At 41.2% G+C, this 16,730-nt stretch overlaps 1 protein-coding gene across 1 annotated transcript in view; it reads left to right on the top strand.

Moving 5' to 3' along the window:
- Positions 1-13,869, top strand: part of elp4 (elongator acetyltransferase complex subunit 4) — a 57,530-nt gene extending 43,661 nt beyond the window's left edge. Inside the window, exon 10 of the mRNA XM_088412256.1 lies at positions 13,525-13,869. Within this exon, the coding sequence (XP_088268382.1) occupies positions 13,525-13,638 (114 nt within the window). The 3' untranslated portion in view covers positions 13,639-13,869. The remainder of the gene's footprint in view (positions 1-13,524) is intronic.
- The last annotated feature ends 2,861 nt before the right edge of the window (positions 13,870-16,730 follow it).

Raw genomic sequence — 16,730 nt, 5'->3', positions numbered from 1 at the left:
CAACTTGTTCAATGAGTCAGGAAAGTACCTTGAAAGAGAAAGATACTATATACAAAAGTTGTATGATAGAAAATAGGAGCACTGTAAAAAAAAAAAAAAAAATCGGGGTGTCCAAACACCCTATGGGGCAAATGTCTAAGTCTTCAGACTAGCTGAGGAAGAAGAACTATTGGCTCGCCATTGGTTTAAACCGGACTGGCGGCTGCGGCACAGGCTCATGCATTGCAAGAGGAAAAGTGGGGCAGCGAGCAAGAGACGGTCAGAGAATGAGAGAGAGAGAGAGAGCATTCTGTCCCCCAGGTATGACCGAGTCAGTCATGCAGAAGGATCCCACATGGAGGGAGGTGGAAGAGGAGGGTGATGAAGAAACTCTTGGCTTTCCCTCTTCCCTGAAAACACATCTGTCTTCCTTCACTACCACACACGCCTTTTGTGCATCCTTCGCTCACCTTCGTGCATTGGTAACAGTCGTTGAAGTCCATATTTATTTAGTTTGGACTCCTTCACAGTTGTGTTGTTGTTTTGTTTTTTTGGCTGTTAGGCTTTTGGATGAACTTGTAATGCATTTGTTTTACATTTTTTGTATGTTAGCCCAACACCCTTGTTTGCTTTTGCACCAGTCGTGTCATGGCCGAGCGCAATAAAACAATTCAACGTTGGCGCCTCCCTCACCACAACAATAATTTGTGGATGTGTCGGGTGAAATTTAGCAAGAAATTATCATTTTCTGAATCACTTCACCACACGCTTTGTGCCTCTTTCTTCCTTTCTCTTCCTCAGCCGTGTCTCTGAGCTCCTGAAAAGGACTCGGAGCCCCCCTGCATGTTCTTCTTTTGCCTCTTTTCTCTGTACTTTTTTGTCCATCATTATCCAGCAGCACTTTTCTGTGCGTGCAAATGCTTTCTGAACGGCTTCCTTTCTTCCTTTTCAGGTCGGATGTCATTGTTGCCGCCTGTGGGCTGGGTGTATTTATTTAGGGGTAATTGGTGTGTGGATGAGTGAGGTAATGAGGTGCATCCACACTTGGCTGCTCCCCTCCTTAGCTGAGCTGGAACCGCATCATCTCCTCTGCACAAGCCAGAGTGGCTTTTTCATACCCAGGTGGACAAACACAATTGCTTGGGGTATACCTCAATCACCATCCAGTGTATGTGTGTTTGGTGTGTATTCACGCATAGGAGGGCACACAATCGGTTGTTTGTGTTTGGATGAGATTTTTTTTTTAAACCAATGAATGCTGGGTGTGTGCTCAAGAGGACCTTTGGCTCACCCAGCTCACCGCCAACCTCCCAAAATGGTCGGGATCTCCTGTAGACTCACCTAATGATTTCACTTACACCTCCCTTATCTGTCTGGCCCGTGTATTTGCAACTGTCTGATGCTTCAGCCTTTACATGCCATTTGCTGCCTCATACCCTGTAAAATTCAATTGCACAGCACCAACTGTAGCCAGAGAAAGGGACTCAGCCTCTCTCTCTCACTCTCTTTCTCCCTCCCTCCCTTCCTCTCTCTGGCTACATTTGTAAATACTAAAAGCTCATCTCCAAGAAACCGGGATTTTAAGTTTGTACATTAAGGTGTTTGTGAGCTAATGTTACGCATCAGTTGTTGTGTTGTTACCAGGGTAATTGCTGCCGACCTTCCAGTCTTTGATGGACACACAATTACTGTATGCGGACGCATAAGTGGACTCATTTTAGCTCAGGATTTTGAGTTGCTAATGGTGCATTATTCAGCTTTTGGTCTGTCCCCAAAAGTGCCTGGCCAAATCAAACACGCCGCTCCAGGGTAATTGAGGCCCGGCTCGGCACCCCCTGCGGTGAGCGCGGCAGAACTGTAATCCCCTGACCACTCTGACTTGGCCCCAATCTGGCAGGCCGCCCATTTCCCAGCAAAGCGCACAACTCAGGCAGACTGAAGAAGCCGTGGCCACGTTTGGAACTCTTTTCCATTCAGTGATTCAATCTTACCTTCTATTCAGTCTCTGTTGCCATTAGGCAGTAAATAACAAGCCCGCAAATACATTCATATTTTTAGTATAAGTACTGGCGGCGCCATGGAAGACTGGTTAGCACGTCAGCGTCACAGTTCAGAGGTTCCAGGTTTAATTCCAGCTATGGCCTTCATGTGTTGAGTTTGCATATTCTCCCTGTGCCCATGTTTTTTTGTTTTTTTTTGGGGGGGGCGTTTCTTTTGTAACTCCAGTTTCCTCCCACAAGCCCCAAAACCTGCATGGTAGGCATATTGGACACTCCAAATTTCATTTGTGAGTGCAAATGGTTGTTTGTCAACTGGTTTAGGGTGTATCCTGCCTACTGCATGGATGTGTGCATGACTAGATGGAGATAAGTATCGCATGAAACAGGTTGAGTAAGCGACCTTAGCTAATATAACACACCGCCGCATCTATCTAGTGAACATATTGCCTCGTAATATGCTTTCAACAGCTATCTAAACTCACTTACCTAGATATTTATTTTATATTTATTTTATATGTTTATAATAACAATATATAATAATTCTGAGTATTTAAATTAGTTTTGTTGTATGTGTCTACTTTATTAATTTCCTAATGAAAGGACAAGCAGTTCAGTGATCAGTTTAATATTTATTTTAAACATGCGGTACAAAAAAAAAAACAGAAAATGAAAAAGTGCTACAAATGTATTTCCATACTGAAAGACAGTGTACTGTCTCTGCCAATGAGCAGCTTAAATGTTAATGTTGCCTTTTCCTAAAAGTATTTTAGTTCCTTTATATTTTTCCACTTTAAATATATTTTTGTTTTGTTTTAAATGTCATCAAAAGTGATTGCTTTTTACACAAAAGGTGATCATTTTTACAGAGTCTCGGTGACTGGCGTATACAGGTCATTTTATTTAACACTGTCTCTTTTCATTTTTAACTTTAGCTTGTATTCTCCCCAGGCTCTGGCTCACTTTGTAATGGATTTAATAATGCGTAACAATTAACACTCAGCCAGTGCTCTAGGTTAGAGGCTGGCTGGTGCGTTTCAGGCTAAATCTGAATAATAATGATATTAATATAAAACACCAAACAAAATTCCCATCACCCCTGGTGTACCAAGAAGCTTGGGGTGGTGGCGAAAATGGAAGGTGGTGAATTTTTTGACAGGGTGGCCGAGGTGATGTCTCATTGCCTCTGACACCCTGAACACCCTAAAGCTGGCTTGGCCAACAGTCTACCTAGGAAGCACCTCACCTAGTTGTGGCTAAAATTACACAAGCACCTGCCCACAGGGACAGTGTACTGGAGATGAGAGCAGAGGTGGTGGTGTGGTAAAGAGAGCCAGGAAAGAGAAGCAAAAAAGTTGCTCAATGGGTATTGCTGTCAGATGTAGGTAATAAGTAGTAATTGCTTGTAATGAACTATAAAATGTGACCATGCCCAAGGTCAGAGAATTTCAAACGCTTTTCAGGACAAATGCCTCTGAAGTTCTATCACACGAGATATCGTCATAAACCTTTTTTTTTTTTTGGGGGGGGGGGGGGGGGGGGGGGGGTCTTACTAAGAGTCTGACTAAAACAGAATCATGAAAAAAATCGCCTAAATTTATTTTGTGACTTTTTCTAGCATCTTATTAGTTGAATCACTGAAATTTGACACTGTTTTGGCACTTACATTTAGTTTTATCCACGTTGTTACTCGTTTGACATGATTTTTTTTTTTTTTTATGTTGTAGTAAATCAGTATCAGATAGGAAACAGCGACCGGGTCAGAGTTTGTTTTTCTTGAGTGCTCTCAAAGTTCAGTGGATTAGTTGAGCAAAGCATTGCAGCCCCAGACAGTTACAGTCTTGGTTCGCAAAGAGCATATTGGTATTGAGAACGAGCTGATTGTTGTTTTAATTTGCATCAAAAACGGATATTAGATACAAGTGTAAATTTTATCATTCCCTTAATAAATCCGCTTACAATTCAGCTCCAAAATCTATAAATTGATACACTTAAATTCAGTAAGAATTGTGTTGGTTCCTGTTTAAAGTTACCGTAAAGTCAAACTGTTTGGTGAGTTTGACACATAGAAGGGAGTTTTTTTAACAATCCTGACAAAGCTTTATGAAATGAATGCTACTTAGCCTATTTTGATTCTTATGCTGACACATCCCACAAATATTTGAAGCTTTCGTTTGCTGGAATATATACTATCCGGTTGTCACCGGGCCTTCCGTGCAGCAACAACAGGCACAAAACATCAAGACTTCTAGAGCTTTCTCAGCTAGCAGACCAATGAACAGCTTATCTGCATCCCTTCATCGCTTTGCTATTTCAATAATGACATCAGGCAGTTCTGTAAATCAAGAAATGCATGAATTCAGGATGCAGACATACAGTAGCTAACTATCTGCATGCTATAAAGTTAAAATAGACCAAGTAATGATAACTCAATATCGTGCCCAATAACCTCTGATGCAAACAAAGGTTTTTAATTTCTGATATAATGGCAATGAGAAGACTGTTGCTTGAGACCATTTTAGCGCTGCCCAAAAGTGATCAAAACTGAAAAGCATGTTACCCCTAATTTTCCACAATTCACTGCGATTCCACATTTCGGTAATTGCACAAGTCCCCCCCCCAATTTGAGGAGAAACCTCAAGACGGACACTGCAATTGAATGGTAACAATTCTAGCTGCTTCCCAGTGGCAGAGTTCAGGCTGTTTGCCTGTCGACTGATGTGCAGTGAATGGCCTCAGAGGCTCTAGGCCAGTCTATGTGTGGCCCGGCTGGTCCAAGTCAGCAGTAATGACTGGCTTTGGCCAGCATGCCTGTTAATGTGAATGGGGTTACTCTGGGCAACACCTTTTCAGCTGGGTCCTATGAAGTCCCCAGTATGGTGGTCTTTGTCCACACAAGGGCTGTCCTCTCAGCAAAAAGGGCTCCTTTTTTTGTGAGCACTATCAACTAGTGATGGATTATACCCACCCCCTTTTATTCATTGGGACAGACTTAACAGACATTGATGCTGGCAAACATACACACACTCACGCATGCGGGCTCTCATAAAGACACCAAAGGTATTACAAGCACATTGACACATTATCTTCCACACTTGTGTTCTGGAGAGATTCAGTTGCCGCACAACTTGGATGAAAATGACCTTTCTTATTTGAAATCTTAGTGGGTGTGATTTATTTTTTTTTAATACATATGTATCGTTCCTGACATGAACATGACACGACCTGTGAATCGCCATTCGTTATCTCATCCTGAGACTTCCGAAATGGTTTACATGAGAAATATTTAAGATGATGAATAACTTGGTGTTATCTTTTAACATCCCATGCCTCCATCATTCTCAAACCTGTTTAGTGCTGATCTTTTTATTGCTGCCACAACTGTTCTGCAGGAGTGATTTACTCCTAACTTCCCAATGGCTCAGTCTCTTACACAGACTGACACAGTTTACTATAGTTTACTCAGACCACCACAGAAGTAGAAATCAATAATACATGACTACTCTAGAGGTCCATGATAATACTTTGGCTTTTAATGTGGGATGGATAATGCAGAGTTTCTGCCAGAGACATGAAAATAAGGGTTAGGGTTAGGGCTAGGGTTAGGGCGAGGGTTAGGGTTAGTGAGCAGCTAAATTGGGAGTTGTGGGCGAAGCAAGAAACGTGTGCCATTTTGTTCATCTCTGAGCCTTTCAGGAGCATTATTAGTCAACAATGTAACTTTTTTTTTTAACCAATTCTTATGTGAATGTGTCTTTTGGCACACCTATAAACATATATGGGAATTTTGTCACATCCATGTGCATACGTACTAATTCAAACTTGTTTTGAGTCACGCTACTACATTAAATCTTCTCCAGCGCATTTTTGATGCTTTTGTATGTCAATCGGTCAAGCCCTGAAAGAAGCTTGAAGTAGCCTCTGAGAGGATTTTGCAGCCACAGGCCCCTAAATGAATGTACCGTAAAGGAAATGTTAGGTCTATATTAAGTGACAAGTCTGTCTAAAATTACCCATTGATCAAATGTGATTTTGTAGCTAATGACTTAGTACTTCTGTCGTTCAAATGCTACTTAAGCTTTGCCCAAATAATGCAGCCTCGAGGTTGAGGAGAATACATCAAGTATGCTGCCTTTTGAATGGAGCATGATTATGATCGCCGGATATCTGCATGGCACTCAAAAACCTGCTCCTACCATGTGTCAGTGATGTTTTCACCTGAGGACTTTCATTGTTTGGGGGTTGAAAAGTGTGTTCGAGGGCGCAAGAGGTCCCCCAGATAGTGCTGTCATAACCCATGCAGCCGCTCTCTTTGCTATGGGCCTATATGTAGTGAAGGCAGCACTTAGACATGTTTGTACTCTTCGCCCTCTACCCTGCTCCCTTTCTCCCTCGGCACCATGTCACCCCAGGGGTTGACCAGCACTCCCTGGCTGTGCCCAAGTCCATAACACCAACTAAACCCCCCTCTTTCAACCCATCACTGCTCGGGTCAATGTGCCCTCGCCCCCTGCCGCCGTCAAACTACAACGCCCACAGTCCATACCGACAGAGGCCTGCAAAGAGAAACAAAACAGATCTGAAAAGAGACCAAATGGCCCCACGCGGCGTTCCCTGTCAAAGGCCTTGACGGGCCCAAGGAGGAGCCCCAGAGGACCCGGTTGAAGATGATGACGACGGAGATAACAAGTCAAGTTGTTGTTACAGCGCACTTACACTTTGGCCCCTTGTTTGTCTGTTTGCTTATTCAGAAGCGCTGCAGAGCTAACTGATTACCATGCGTGTCATGTTTACTAGCATGGCACATGCTATCAAATGCTGTTTTACATCAGTCTTTGAAGCGTGAAGGGTAAATGGCGGGCTAGCTACCTACCCAGAAGAACAGGAATAAAGGTAAAAAAAATCAACACGAAATATTGTCAGCCAGTCAATTTCCTGTTTGGACATGCTCACTTCAAATGAAAATCTGTCATGTTATTAGTCGCTTCACATTCTTTCAATATTTGGAAATATAATTACTCACAAAATGCTTACTCATCCTTCTGTCAGGGAGATTAGCAACGAAGCAGAAGATGTTTCTTGCCCATGTGGCATCTGCTTCGACTGATTTTATGAATGTCTCATGGATTATCCTGGATCAGGCAGAAGGTGATAAAATGAGCAGGTCTCTGTTAACCAAGAAACTATTACTTAATACGTGTCTGACACCCCGCGACAATTTGTACGATTAGCAGAAACCGATTGAAAATCATCAGCATTCCAGGCAAAGAAACATAAGAGAGTCCAGATGTTGTTCATATCAGACAGTAGGATACACAACTCAACATGCGTTGAGTGTGTGGATGATGAATTAGTTGCTCAAACGGATTGAACCATCAGAAATGACGAACACACTGGATCAACAGGTTATTCCTTATGCAAGACCGGGGATCGTGTTGCACTCTTTGTTATAGAAAAGAAGAGGAAGGTCAAGCGCCTTGTCAGCCTTTGTTTGCTGCAGGTTGGCTAGAATTACCCAAGTGACAGGATTTATTCTGGGCTCTTGCTGCATTTTTTTTCCCCCGTCAAGAGAGCGGAAGTCTCCTGTGGGACGGCTGGCGTAAATGGGATGATGCTGTGCCTGTCAAATTAAAAAGCACATCACCTCATTATTAGGGTTTTAGTAGGGTTTTGCAGGGTTAAAGTTAACACTTGTTCCTATAGATCCAGCAAATGGTTTTCCCACACAATGGGGTGTAATTTTATCGCTGTGAGGGATTATGGCACTGGGAGGTGATTTAGCCAGCAGATGGAACAGCAACTCTGGGAAAGTTTCCCCAATGTCAACTTCGAAATGTTCTACTGCTATTTTCTATTGATGGGTCCTTTTTTATATATACCGTATTTTTCAGAGTATAAGCCACAACTTTTTCCTCATGATTTGAGCCCTGCGGTTTGAAGTCCAGTGCGGCTTATCTGCTGGTTTTTTTTTTTTTTTTTTCCCACTTGTCAAGCAAATGTGTGTATCTGTCCAAGGAGTCAGTTTAACAACTATGAAATAGAACTCAAAAGATGTGAATCAATAGCTGTGCTCAAAAAGAGTTTTAAAATGTATTATTAAATGTATTATTAAAAATATTTTTTTAAAAATATGTATGAATTGAATAAGATCCTGTATAAAAGTTTGTGACGTGTAAATGTGATATACGGTTGACAGTAGGCAGTAGACAGTATGATTGTATCTATAATATTATGATTGTATAATTTATTTGTTATGTGCAGCGTGTGCAATGTTCACTAAGTTAATCTGTCAATTAAACAATGAGAGACAGAATGCTATCCAAGTGTTGATTTCAAGTTTGAACTGCTATAGTATTCTGTTGGTGATAGGTAGGTAATCGATCGACCCATTTTCTATAAATGTAATGTTGGTACTAAACATACAGGTATGTTCAGTCTGTTAAAGAGAGAATGATGCAGTTGGTAGACAATTAAAAAATATTAAAAAAAATAATAATAATAACTTTTGTATACTACATTTTTGCATAAAAATCTGATGTTATGACCTGCGGCTTATAGTCCAGTGCGGGTTATCTGTGGCAAAAGATGTTTTTTTGCTCAATTTTTGCTATTGTGGTTTATATACTGGTACAGCTTATAGTCTGGAAAATACAGTTTGTGATGGTGAGCCTGTTGACTGTATGGTTAGGTATTTCCTTCGTTTGTTTGTTTGTTTTGTTTGTTTTTAGTGCACCCTTAGGATGCAATGTTACATTTGAATGATATACTATCAATGAAATATCACGAGAATTATTCAAGAGCTTATATACTGAGCAAATGGTGACTACAATGCTTGCACTAAGTAGGTATTTATTGTAAATATCGTGTCACTTCCAAGAGCATGATCCAGCCCAGAGTAATCTGATTTCAACGGCCAGACCGATCATCATGTGTTCCCTGCAAGGTGTTGGGTTTCCCATAGTTTTAAGCTGTACAGTGACATGGGCCATTTGAAAGTCTGGCTAAAACACTATGGAATAAATGACTCGTTAAAAATTAGCACCTAATACTCGGGTCATTAGCAAGCTGTTACCACTGGTGGAATGCCTTTGATGACGCTGTTTTGTGTAGCCGGTTCCTTGTTAAGCTCCTTCTGAAAAAAAAAAAAGTCGTCTTAAGTCTCAGAGCATAATATATGCATACATGCAGTAAAGTGATGATTGTGGTATAAGCACAACATCAGCTGTAGTTGTATGCCTTTATGGGCCATAAAATAATGTTTTAAAAGCAAAAATATCGCCACAATGTACAGATGCAAGGAATAACAAGCAGAATGTAACGCCATATTCTTTTAAGAAGAGGGTCTTTGGGGTGATAAGTAAGCCGAATGGAATTGCCCATTGTGGGGTGATATTAGTAACCCTCTTAGGCAAAGCCAGTCTGTGGGCTGGCCCCGAGGGCTCATTTCTAGTGCTTAGCGCTCGTTTGGAGCTTTGTCACCCCTCCGCCTGTCGCCAGCGTGGCCTCTCGTTCCCTCTGGCCGCGGAACAGATCTGAGCTGAGGACCTATACCAGGACTTGCTGGCACACACAGTCGGACTAACACGGTGGCTCGCCTTCATGGGCACCTCCCGTCTGCACCGCAGCCAATTGTTTAATTTCCCACCACCATCCACGCTTATCTGGCACCCCCACTTCCTTCTCACTGCTGTTACTTCCCTTATTTCTACAACCTTGTGAAGGTTGCCAGGCAGCCGGGAAAGACCTCTCTCACACGTACACCCCACGATGCCTGTGATAGTTTTCCGGATGTCCTTGTTTACACCATGGAGTGTGCAGGTTGTTGGGAAAGACTTTACGATGAGTGTCTTAAGTCCTCCTTTAGCCTCCGTTCGTTTCTTATCAAATGAAGATGCACAGATTTGATCTATTACTTCTGGAAAAGTACATAAATTATTGTTTAGCTCGTAAATGTTCTCGTTACGTGCCTGATGGACAACCAAAAGCATACAAACAAGCTTTCCCCCCCCAAACGTGCAGATTGATTGGTTTTGTCTGCTCTTCCCTCCAACTTTGACGTTACCATTGATTGTTCTCATGTGCCCCTGAACCCAGAGGTTAGAGGAGCTGAGATGAACTTCTGGATTGCTTTGACCTTCGCTCTGCACATGTTCAGTGTGCCCACACAGCCCTGAGCCAAACACATGCAGCCAAGCCAGGGCTGTAGGTGCGTGACAGCCAGACAACGGTGTGATCTTCCACTTTTTTTTTTTTTTAACTCACCCTCTGAGGGTGATGTATATGTGATTGATTTTCCTCCATCCCCTGCTCAGTAGCGTGTTTCCGCTGCAATGCACTAAGCAGGACTGAGTCCAGGCTTGATCAATGCATTGTTTTTCTTTTTCAATTACACTTGACTGAGCTAACGACACGAAAGGTTATGCAGGTGAAGTTTGGCAGGGGAGGAAGAGAAACGTCTGGAGGCCCCCTCAAGTCCAAAAAGTGAGTTTGCTCGGGTGTCTGTGCGCAGAAAGAATGGATCTCACTGTATGATGAAAGATATATTGAAATATTCATTTAGTGCTTAAAATAATTTTAGGGAATCCATTTTAAAATTCCTGAAAGCAAAATGTGTGTTTTATACATATTATGCACCACAAAGACGAGTGTTGTGAGCAGCCCTGCCAAAAATCCAAATAAATCTTCCCCGACGTAACCGCAGGGCACCGTAAAGCAGCCACGCCAATGTAAAACCTCCCTCCACACGCTGGTTATTGTACATCTCCTCACACCTGACAATGAGGCACTCTAAAGCAGCCAAGCCACCAAATATCTAAAGATGTATTTTTGGTGAAAAGCATAGTATCTTTATATCCACACAATTGAATAATACCTATGTATTAGCTGTGTATAGTTATTTCTTTTGTCTTGCTCTATTTAGGCATTTATCTTGAAACATGTATACTGGATTTGGAAACTTTTTTTTTTGTAAATAGACTTTACAGGGTCTTAAAAGATTTGAACCGATTTCTTTCATCCAACCATTTTGCATCCACATAGTCCTCAACTGTGTTACTGTTCCGACATTTTGCGGTAACAATCAACAAGTTTGTGCACCGGTATAACAATGTAATTGAAATACATGCTCAGGCTGCCACTAAAGTTAGTTCTTTAATTTGTTTGTTTCCTGTTTATGACCAAGAAGTTATTGAAAGACTACGGAAAGTTTTGACTCGCATTCAAATTTGAGTAATGTTGCCAATTCCCACCAAAAGATTGGAATTCATTTGTAAATTGAGGACCTACTCAAAGTTGTAACAGGGTGGAGCTTGAGTCGGTTGGTCGTTCAACGGAGAATTGACACTTCAGGAATATTGTTTATGTTTGTATGGAGATAGGTGTAGACCTATTTTCCTTCCTAAATTGCTGTATCACTTCACGCTATGTCCAGAATTTCAATGCAATATCAACCTAACCAAATCTATCACCTCCTCGTTTCTACCTTACCATTGCAACGTATCTCATGTCTGTCCACCCAGAAGGATTCTCCCATCTTTCCCATGTAACCTTACCTAACCGTCCAACATTAAATTATAGGTCCTTCACAGTGTCTCAGTATTCACCAAGCCTAGATAACCTGCTGTGCAGCATTAAGACCGCTCCTCTTGTTTCATCTCACAAAGGACTCAAATTCTCAGAAAGAAGACCTCCCGAGTTTGACGCCCCAATGTCCTGGCAGCCACGGTAGCAGGAGCCAAACACATAAGACCGTAACATCAGCCAACATTTTCTGCGATTTAGACTCTCCGGATCCCTGCAATAACAACACATGGCAAAAGAAGGAAGCGGCGTACCCTAGAGCGGTGTAGCGCATTGCGTACTACCAAATTATCTCTTAGTAATGACGCTGTTAAAGCCTGTACCAAAACACCTACTCATTAGAAAAGAGATAAGTATCTGTGGGAGTGGAAGGACTCTCCCAAAGCTGCATGTCTAGAGGGGGTGAGGATACAGTGGGCAGAGAAGCCTTACAGGAATGAGCTGGGGGGAGAGTCGGGGGGGGGGGGGGGGGGGCGAGAGGCAGCCTTTGACCGGGAGGTTTCAAATGTCCTGGCAGATTCTTTCAGGGGCAAATTACAGGCTTTAGCGCCTCTTGTACCCAGAATGCCTTCATTCTGATACCTTCGGAGGTGCTCAAGCAACACGCCGCCAGACATTGTCCTGAGCGCACTCGACTCTGGAGACACTTCACCTCCTCTTCCACTTTCAGAGCCTCTTCAAAACTTTGTTGATTGGAGAGCCATGGGCGGCTTTTTTGGCAGACCCTGAAGGGAGCATAGTGTAGCCCTCTTAAGCCTTATAGCAGTTAGCATGTTGGTCTTAGGGAGCTTTGCACGAGTGGCCCTCATTAACCTCTTAGCGTCTTTGTGCTTTGAGTTGGCACAGGGCTGCTCCGCAGATAAGCTTTTCTGTGAAACAAGTAACTCAGCTAAAAGACTCGGGTGGTCATTTGTGTGCAATTCTCCCGTGCATTTCAGCTGCTCTCTCAGGGTATATTTATACGGTGAAAGCCGTTCGTTGAATGAAAACTTGAGCACGGTTAATGCATCTCAGTTGCAGCATTGATATAGAAACACAAATAAATAATACAATGATCAGTTTTTTAGGGGGATTGTCACTTGTCCTGACACTTGTCTGAGTACATAAACATTTGCTCCATTTTCACAGACTACAGTTTTCATTCTTAACAGAAATAATATTGGTATTTGCAAGAACTAACATTGAGCTAGTGACGGAACTAATAATGACATATATATATATATATATATATATATATATATATATATATATACACACACACATACACACACACATAAATAGTTGTTGTTTATACTGTATATGCTCCTGGGAAAATTCTCGTCATCACAGCACTGACATGTAAACATGAGCGATAAATTTTCTGTGACATTTTTTGCTATACTTAATGATCCTTTTAAAACTTTTGCAACTTCAAATTCCATCATCAGAACCCTCCACTGTTTTACTTAGATGCATAAAAACGATTCAAGTTCAATTGATTTTGTTTTGTTTCAATTACTTTCTATCAAACCTTTCATGAATATAAGACAAATCAACCCTCACCCTTTCAAAAATTAAATATATCTGATGGAATTCACAGGTACATATGTTAGTTGTTTGTTTTACTGTTGTTAAAGTTATGACGGGGTCCTTTGAAAACCATCAACCTCTGCAAATGGTCCCAAAAGGTTATAGAACTCCAACACAATGCGGTTTCTCTCTCTCCTCTATTTCATGCATACACACTCACGGATTCCCTGAGACGTAACAGAGCTCTGTGAAGCATTTAGCAACGCGCTAGCAGGTTTACGCCACCCTGGCAGCTCTTCGCAGATTGTTGAAGCATCTAATGCAATTTCAACGCAACATGGTTCTCTTTGAATACACATCACACAGCGCTACATCTACTGTACGTGGATCCACTTTTTTTTTTTTTTGCCAGCTGATCTAATAATCTGCCCCCCTTCCTCCCTCCATGTCATTTGTTTAGCGACTACATTTGCCTCCAGACTTGTCTGAGACGGTGAGTCGCGTGAGCAGGGGGGAAGTGGCAGGAGCGAGCGCTTCAGCCTGTGGCTCTGGCAGCGCGCACCTGGATTTCTAGAGCTGGAGTGGCTACTGGGCAAGCGACACCTGGAATGCTGCGGCGCCCTGGTTGTTCTCCCGCCCACATAATGCCCCGCCGCGCTTGACGTCTGCTGCCAAGCCATTTGGGATCTGCCAATTGTCCTGCAGCCAGCCAGGGACGCCACAATTACCTCCTCTCAATATGGACACTTTTCATTTCATTTTGTTGTTGTTTGTCTATTGACAATAAAAAAAAACATAAAGTGCATCTTATTTTGCCCAGCTTTTTTCACTAACCCTCTAAAAATGCTCGGTCAAAAAGGGATTGAGGCATTGATGTTTTTCTTTTTCTTTTTTAATACTCGGCATACTTGGATTTAAAAAAGCACTGCAGGGTTAAAGTTTTGATCCAACGCTGACTAAAAACTACCCATACTGATGAGTTAAAGGTTAAGTTGTATGTCTGCCTACATTATGTTTGCATTTCCATTCCGCTGACACATGATTAAAAATTCCAAAATTAATCATATTTTTTAATCAAGTATTTTCTACGGAGCTTGACATTGAACTTTGTTTTAACGTGAAAATCAACATTTACAAAAAAGTTCATTTCAAAGACTGTTTTAAGAGCTTAATTTGATGAATTAATATACTTATTTTCCTGTAAATTACAACTGTTGAACAAAACTGCAAAATCCTTGCAGTCTTCTCCTGTCAACAATTTTGCAAAGAACAGTTCTTTTGGGCCTGTGACTTTTAAGATTTGTTACAAGTTAGCAGAATTGAACTGCCACATGGGTTAAATAGAACTGACAACAAAGTTAAATCTTTTTTTAGCAGCTGAAGTGAAATTTGTCATCCCTATTTTCATATACGGGTATATAAAAACAACAAATAACTTTAGAGCCTGTGTGTGACACATAACACAAGGCTGGATCTGTTGTTGAGAATAAAGATCTGTTCTCTCTCTAATTTAAATATTCAGCATTCCTCTGTTATACCAACACATGCCTTTTTGCACAGTCTAATTGGAGCTAACCTTAAGTCATTACTTCAAATAGAGTGAGACTAACATTAAACAGCAGGCTACAACTGAAACATCAACTATTGCTGTACTACATATGGACAAAAATTATCTATACCAATATGATACAGTAGGAATTAAGGCTGGGTATTGAGTATTTGAAGTGTATTGCAATAAAGCAAAGGTGTATTGTGATATACCGTATTGGGCTATTTTTGGTAAAAAAAAAAAATCTATGGCATATATATTAAAATGACTGAAACAAACAAGGAAATCATTAAAATAGACACATTCTGTTTCTTCTTTTTCAGAAGCCACACATCATTGACATTTCTGTGCGCACGTTAAACATTTGTTTTCTAAAAAAAAAAACATGTAACATTTTTTTCATTTCAAGCATGTTCTTGACTGTGTTAATACGTCCCCCAGTAGTTGGGAATTCTCTTTCAGATGGCAGGAATACACTGGTAGCACTTTGCCACAAGTTCCAGCACATGATACTGGTGACAGTGCTCTCAACCGTAAATGAAACGGAACGCTCGCGTTGGTGAAAAAAACACAACAAAAACCAAGGAGAAATCTATTGTAATTTATCAAATACAGTGAAACCTCAAGACACCTCAAGAGAACCTTTTTTTCCCCCTTCATATCACGAAAATTCCTTAGCATATAAAAAAAAAAAATATACAAAATGAAATGAAATAAAAAAACGTGAAATCTGAAATTTCAGAAACGGGATTCTACTGCTTTTTAATATGGCTGCTTGGATATTATTGCACTTCTCGGGAACACATGCAAGAGCTTACTGCGGACAACTTCAACGGGAGAGTTTTCTGTATGTCCTCAACAACTTCCTCTCCTGCCACTCGCTCAACCAATTTCTCTCTCTCCAGTCACAGCATACACGCAACACTATTGTAACATTTATTGTGGTGTTTTTGAAGCGCTTGGGATGATTTATGTGTAAAACACCATTCATAATACGATGACAAAAATCATGAAACAAAAGCCACTGCTGAGCGGATTAATAGAATAAATGAAATATTATGAAAATAAGGCGTTTCAAAACCGATACGCAATATAATGGAAAATGAATGTCATATTGCAATATGCGTATTGCATCACTTCCTATTGCAATATATCGATATTATCACCCAGCCCTAGTAGGAATATTATTTTAGTCAGAAAGAAACTTTATTTTTTACAGGAAAAAGGGATGTGCAAAATGTTATATATACAGTAACCAACTTGTAGTTTTTAAAGCCGAAATCACCTCGCAACATTTTAGCACGTTTTCTCGAAAATAAGCGTTTGTAAAGTCATTTAATTTTCCTCTGCTCTGCCCTACTATATTTTTCCTCTCTTCCAATACTATGTCTTCCATCAAGTGAAATTTCGATCCAATAAGATGCGCTTACGCTCTGTGCTGTGAGATTGTTACCTGAACGCCGTCTTTCCCGGGCCTCCTGTTTTTGACATGATTTCACTTGCTAACACACACACGTCAAGTCAAGCAAAATAAGTCATAGCGACGTCTTTATTTCCCCTCTTCCTCTTTCCTTTCGCCATTGTTCTACTGCAACGTTGTGGTACTCTGCCAGACGGCAAATCGCCTTGACCTTTTCCTCATTGTGTGCTCAGATTGGTCGCGCCTCATATCGACACCCGTTTGTTATTTGAATTGGAAGTGTCGCCTTGACATTTGTCTTAATCTTAAAGGAAAGGGAGGTGGAAGAGTGCGTTTCTCTGTGACAAGATGAAATTTTGCATTTGTTCTGACTGTAGCATAAGACGTAAAGGAATAGTATGCACCGTAACAGCCATGTTTTTTTTTGGGGGGGGGGGTCTGTAGGAGGAAGTTGGAGGACCTGAACAAACCCCACAGAAACATGGGACATAAATACAGAAAATGTGTGTTCTGTGAGCGGGTAAAAAAAACATTTATCGCCCTTTGACGTAAAATGACGCCAACGGGAATTCTAACAAAAAGCGCTAGCAACAGAAATTGTCATCATCTACATTTTTTATTGGAATGGGCAGAGAATTGTTCCGGCAAGCCCAAGCACGTATTTAGACGTCTTTACAGAGTCCAGAAAATCATCACA

This window comes from Hippichthys cyanospilos, chromosome 4 (genome assembly GCF_059441005.1).
Source record: "Hippichthys cyanospilos isolate Australia breed blue-spotted pipefish chromosome 4, RoL_Hcya_1.0, whole genome shotgun sequence".
Taxonomy (NCBI): domain Eukaryota; kingdom Metazoa; phylum Chordata; class Actinopteri; order Syngnathiformes; family Syngnathidae; genus Hippichthys; species Hippichthys cyanospilos.
This window is presented reverse-complemented; position numbering and strand designations above follow the sequence as displayed.